Genomic DNA, 6,047 nt, shown 5'->3' on the forward strand with positions numbered 1-6,047 from the left:
TCGTTCAACTAGATCATCATTGGTTGATTGAAAATGTTGCACAAAGCTAGAACATGAAGCAAGACAGCAAATCCATAAACTCGCAATAGCAGTTGACAAATTGGAGGTTACAAAGAAAATTATCAAGCCTTTAACTTTCTTGTAATAAACTGCAGTAAAATATATATATATATATATATATATATATATATATTCTCAGTCTCTGTAGCTCAATCAAGTGGCAAAAACGGCGACGGAGGAGTAATACACTACCGTTATTAGCGGTTGGTAGTAAATGGAGTAGACTACAGAATGTACAGTAGTCGGACAGGAAGCTGACCGTAATTCATTCGCAGGCCAACCGTTGGAGATGACGACCAATTCCACGCGCTGGATTCACCCTTCCTTAAGGGGCTCCCCTGTCCTCTCTTCCTCCTCCTGCCTTCATTTCAAAATTCCCGCCCCCAAGCCACCAACTTTCCAATTTGTTGGGCAGCCCATCAAAGCTAAAGCTCCAGCTACTCCTCCTCCTCCAATCCCTCGTGCCAGTAAGAAATTTCAAATATATATCTATACACATATGCAAGAAACAGAATTTAGTTTGTTGATTGTAAATTGTTGCTTCTCCACTACAGATGAAAGGGTCAGTAGACCATCAGATTTGTTTGGCAGGAGAGAGCTCTTTTTCCTGTCTACTACTGTCCCATTTCTTGTTCCAAGTCTCATTGCTGTTGCTGCTGAGTAATTTCACCCTTAAGCCTTTTTTTTTTTTTTAATTTGCTTAATTTCTTGCAGTCTTTCCTTTCCCTTTACTTTTTGTTTTTGCTTGTTCGCTTTCTTTTATGATTTGTATCGGTATTGCTAGTCGGTGTGCGAGCTTGGTTTTTTTCCTTTATATTGAGGGGAGAGGACATGAAAACAAATAAATGAATAAAAGAGTTCTTGACAAATTTTGGAATTGCTTCCGGCTTACGAAAAATCAATAGGAACTTGGTTTTCTTTTAGCATTATTTGAGGCAAACAAGTGAATGCTAGCGTCTTCTCTCTTATTCATTTAATTCACCTCAGAACTTCGATTCCAGTGAGATTTTTCAGATGAGGGAAGAGATTGGGAAGGTCTTATCCAAGGGAAAAGCTGCAGGTGTACTTCGCCTAGTTTTTCATGATGCTGGAACTTTTGACATCTATGACAAAACTGGTGCTTCTCTTAGAAACGCTTGCTTTCTTGCTCCTTTATCTTTTGTGTTGCCATTGATCACTAGTTTTTCGCAATTGTAATTTTATTCTGTGTTCTGGGTAATTTCCTTAGACATCTGTGCTCTTTGTTTGAGAAAGAGTCATTTTGGGTAACCCATGCTACATCTTTTTTTATTTACTTGCAGTAACCATTTATCTTAGTTGTTTCATTGTTTGTATTACTTCAGGTGGCATGAATGGCTCAATATTGCATGAACTTGATAGACCTGAAAACAAAGGTCTTAAGAAATCTGTGAAGGCAAGTTTTGTTCCTCTTTTTTGGTCCTCACTCTTTAATTTGCCTTGAGGCTGGCTCTTTGTTTTACTGTCTGTTTTCTTGTTATTTAACTTCGGTATAATATTTGAAGTTCTTAGTTACTTACTCATACAGAGCACCTTTTAAAGAATCTCCAACCAGCTAATTACTCCATGGACACATTTTTGTTTAGATTCTAGAGAAGGCAAAGAGTCAAATTGACATACTATATCCAGGTACTTTTCTGTTGAGAGCATTATATATGTTCACTCCAGATGGTTGTCACTGTAACAATCTAACTTCAACATCTAGTGAAATTTAGTTTCATGGGCCGATTTGATAGCTGTGGCTGGAGCAGAAGCTGTTTCAGTATGTGGAGGTCCAAAAATCCCTGTTCAGTTGGGAAGAATAGATTCAATGTATGATGCAGCCTTTAAACGCATTTGCTTTCTGTAGTTTCAGCCATTGTCCATGTTAAAAATAAGCTCAACTTAAGAGTGTGGAGTGAAATTGAGGTTTTGACTCAATTTGAACTTCTCTATGCACAAGATTATTTTCCTTCATATTTTGTTTTAGGATTTTCAAATATGTACACTAACACTTCAAATTGTTGGTAAAATAAAGTCATATGCACAGAAAATAGATTTGTAGTTGCACGCAATTTGCTGTAGGTAACTTTGATCCCTAACTTCAGGAGAATGTGAAGCACCTGCACTTGCTTTCCTTAGAGTTTTTAGAGTCACCAATGCTACTGTAACCTGATTCGCATGTATACTACACTGAAACTGCTTTAGTGTGGGTGCAGTATAATGTGTAGAGACAGTGACCAGCACCATTCTTTGCTCTAATAAATCTCTGTGTTAGCACCATGATTTCTGCCATCACATGATGAGGACCGTTGTTCCACTTCTTGTACCTTTTGTTGCTGGCTATTCTTAAAGCATTTTACAACAATACTATGTTGCACTAACTGCACCACGTTTGCAATTACCTTTGGCATTTCTGTAGTGTCTGACTATAATTTTGCAAGCAAGGGACAAAATGCACTGGGTGTAAAGGTTCAGTTTATGCTAATATTTCCATTTCCCTTATCATGACGATTCTCTGCCTATGATCATTCTGCGGTACCCATATTTCTACTGTACTCAATTCAAACCATTAAACCAGATAGGGATAGAGGATCCTTTGCCTATTAATCCAAATGAACATACTATCACTTCAATTTGATACTTATGTTTCTCGAGATTTCAAGTTCAGAACTTTTTCAATATTTAGAGCAAGTGCACCTTGGAAATTATCTGTACAGCTAAACTTGAGCAATCCTGAAGTAAGTAGTCTACCTAACATAGAACTTTTAGCTTTCATACTCTGACATTTTCTGCCTTCCAGGCTGGCTGATCCTGAACAAAAACTACCCGAAGAATCACTAGATGCTGCTGGTTTGAAGCAGTGTTTTCAAAGAACGGGCTTCTCGTGAGTGTGAAGATGGATATTTTTGTTATGTTTCTCTTTATTTATCATCCACCTGTTGTCTGATGTTCATACCTGGTCCTTGTCATATTCCACATAAATTTGAGTAACTGCAGTGCACTAGCGATCTCTATTCAATCCCCTATCCTCTTGTGAGATTTTTTGCTCTTGAGGCTTATTTATTTTTCTTATCTAGAAAACAAAGATATATTTAGTTGATTGACTCTCTCTCTCTCTCTCTCTTCCCTCTCTCCTCTCATATACACATAGACAAACGCATTATGAACAAGAAGTTGAATTAAATTGTTATCTGCTTCTTTAAGTTGGAATTAAACTGATGTGTCAATGGTTATAGGACTTCATTATTAGATAAAACTCAATATGCTTGGTTTTACTGGCATATCTTCAAGTGTCTACCTTTTAAGATTACAATAACAATTGATTGGTTTTGAAGTGATTGAAAATTATGAATAACTTAAACAAGTGATGAACAATTACAGTCTGCTGCTGTTCGTAGCCAGAATCAGTCACATTTTCATGCTGGTAGTATAATAATCAGTTTTGAGTATCTTATAAGTATGATTCGCATGTTGATTTTCTTTGTTGAACTTTCAACACTTTTTTGCGGTGCTGGAGAATGTGTAGCCCTGCATTTACAGTTTTTACAGCACACAGGAACTTGTTGCACTGTCTGGAGCTCATACTCTTGGAAGTAAAGGTTTCGGAAATCCTACAATCTTTGATAATTCATACTTCAAAATACTCTTGGAGAAGCCCTGGTTGTCTTCAGGTGGTCACCATGATATTAGCATAAACCATTTTTTGTATTTTTTGTCTTTTTCTATGTTCCTTTTAGCATTTGCTTTCTTAAACAGTTCACCAATTCAACATCTGATATCAGACCTAGTCAGATCTCGATACTTCTAGCTTTAGTCTCATTTATGTTCAAGTTATCTGGAAGAGACATTTTTATAAGATAACTGAGTAAGAGAGGGAAAAGGGTGGGGGCAAAAAGGGGCTCCTTCAGTTTGATGAAGAAATTTCAAGCTCTTGACGCATTTTTTTATGTCCTATCTGGCTATCCTTATATTCTATGAAAGATTAGATTTTCCTATTCTGCAATAGAATTAGACCTGTCAGATTTAGTGTGTTCCATCTTTTTTGATGAAATTTATACATTGCAATGCCAATTTTAATCATTTAGTGTCTACCCTTATAATTTGTTAATTTTCCTTTGTCTGCAGCTGGGATGTCTGCTATGATTGGTCTTCCTTCAGATCGAGCACTTGTTGAGGATGATGAATGCACAACGTATGTTTTTTTTTTTTTTGCGTTTACTATTGCAATTATCGTTTCCATCTGTGCTTGTTTTGCTTGCATATCAGAACAAATCTGCTTGATGATGAACAGGTGGATCTCAAAGTATGCCAATGATCAGAATTTGTTCTTTGAAGACTTTAAGGATGCGTATATCAAGCTTGTGAATACTGGTGCAAGATGGAGAAGTATTTGAATCCCTTAGAAAAGACAGTACAATTGCAGATGATCAAGTCTTCCTGCAGGTAATTTTGACTAGAGGATCAATCAAAAACAATTCCTAAGCTGAAATATGGAAAAAGGTACCTACATCTATACTCATCCAAAGTGACATCAAGAAGCACACCTTATTGAAGAGACGCACAGAAATTGCAGAAATTGCCAAGAGACTCATTTATTTCTGAAACAAAAGCTGGGATTTGTCTTTGGGCAACATTCACAGATTGACTGCTGTCACTTTCTTAGAGGACATTTCAGAAAGATAGCTAATTTTTGTTTAGCAAGTACCAGAGAAGGTTTGACATGTTTATGCCAATCTTATAGCAACCAAAGCTATTAATAATAGCCATTCTGGGTACCCCACCCACCCCCGCCACCCCACCCAAAAAAAAAAGGGACAGTAGTGATTTTGGGTCCAAACCAGACAACAAAAGAATGCTTAAACAATCCCATATACAAGCATATACAACAGAGCCATGGGCGGTCCATAGCCCAAAGATGTTCTGCTGTCAAGTTCCACATCCATCTCGGGCAGCTGTCTTTGGGCGTACACGGCTATACTTGCAAATTGTTGCTTGTGTTTTGTTCATGGAAAGCCAGATATGATTATGAAGCAAAGAAACCTATGAACAAATTAATATTTAAAATTGATAAATTGTTTGAAATGATTAAGATATGTCTTGTATGTAATAAGATTATGAAAATTAAGTATTACTTCTTTTTTGATGTGTAGAATATACATGACAGCGGTACTTCTTAAAAAATAAGACTAATGAATTTGAAATAGAACAAATCTAGATTGTTAGGAGATGGAAAGAGGATAAAAAGATAGGCATCTGGTTAAGCAATTCTTGAAAATGATTAGTCACTTGACAAACTCCCAACCATGATGTTGATATAATTAACAATTGATGGATTATCATGTCTCAATTATCATACAAGATATAAAGTTGGAGGGATACTATTCCTTTTTAACATACTCTTCTTGCTATCTGTCAAACATCCTACTATATCTTTTACTACCAAGAGTAAATTGGTCCAACACATTGTAGAAAAATAAATAAATAAATAAATCCTTAACTAAATATGATTATTTTCAATTGGAGTAGAAATCCATTTCTCCATGCTTACCAAGTGCGTTTCAAATACCCTACAACCTAATTACCAACTCTTAGTAAACATATCATTTAGTAAACATAGGAAGAACTTAATTCAATGCCCCTCTCCTTTGTGGAGAGGTCATGCATGCACAATCTAGAGAAAATTACACAATCTAAAATGGTTAAAGAAGATATATATAATAAGAGGACGAAATGTGTAAAAATAAAAGAGGAATAAAATAAAAATGCAGGTCCACCAATTGAAGGAATGAGACGAAAAAGGAGAAGACATGGGGCACTGAAAAATTAGAGAGGTGGGACAAAGAGGTGATTGAGGTTAACACTTGCCTTGAAAAGGGATGGCCTGCAGCCTATAATTAATGTCTCTGGTTGTTGTCTTAATATATCCACCACTATGCGACTTTTCAAACAAACGGATAAATACTGGGCGGAGGAGGGACTTGTATCTT

At 36.3% G+C, this 6,047-nt stretch overlaps 1 protein-coding gene across 5 annotated transcripts; it reads left to right on the forward strand.

Annotated features, from left to right (window-relative positions):
• LOC113703168 (putative L-ascorbate peroxidase 6) lies at positions 1-4,822 on the forward strand. 5 transcript variants are annotated; one of them, XM_072061955.1, is made up of 11 exons: positions 1-106; positions 336-527; positions 615-720; positions 1,062-1,177; positions 1,404-1,474; positions 1,665-1,707; positions 1,794-1,890; positions 2,861-2,944; positions 3,610-3,731; positions 4,186-4,252; positions 4,352-4,822. In XM_072061955.1, the coding sequence occupies exons 2-11, from the start codon at positions 350-352 to the stop codon at positions 4,452-4,454; spliced, it is 987 nt and encodes a 328-aa protein (XP_071918056.1). In that variant the 5' UTR covers positions 1-106; positions 336-349; the 3' UTR covers positions 4,455-4,822. The 5 variants fall into 5 exon arrangements, with proteins under 5 accessions (XP_071918056.1, XP_071918055.1, XP_071918058.1 ...); XM_072061954.1 differs by lacking the exon at positions 1-106 and adding an exon at positions 177-263; XM_072061957.1 differs by lacking the exon at positions 1-106 and having other exon boundaries at positions 202-527; positions 3,617-3,731.
• The last annotated feature ends 1,225 nt before the right edge of the window (positions 4,823-6,047 follow it).

Source organism: Coffea arabica, chromosome 8e, assembly GCF_036785885.1.
Source record: "Coffea arabica cultivar ET-39 chromosome 8e, Coffea Arabica ET-39 HiFi, whole genome shotgun sequence".
Classification (NCBI taxonomy): Eukaryota; Viridiplantae; Streptophyta; class Magnoliopsida; order Gentianales; family Rubiaceae; genus Coffea; species Coffea arabica.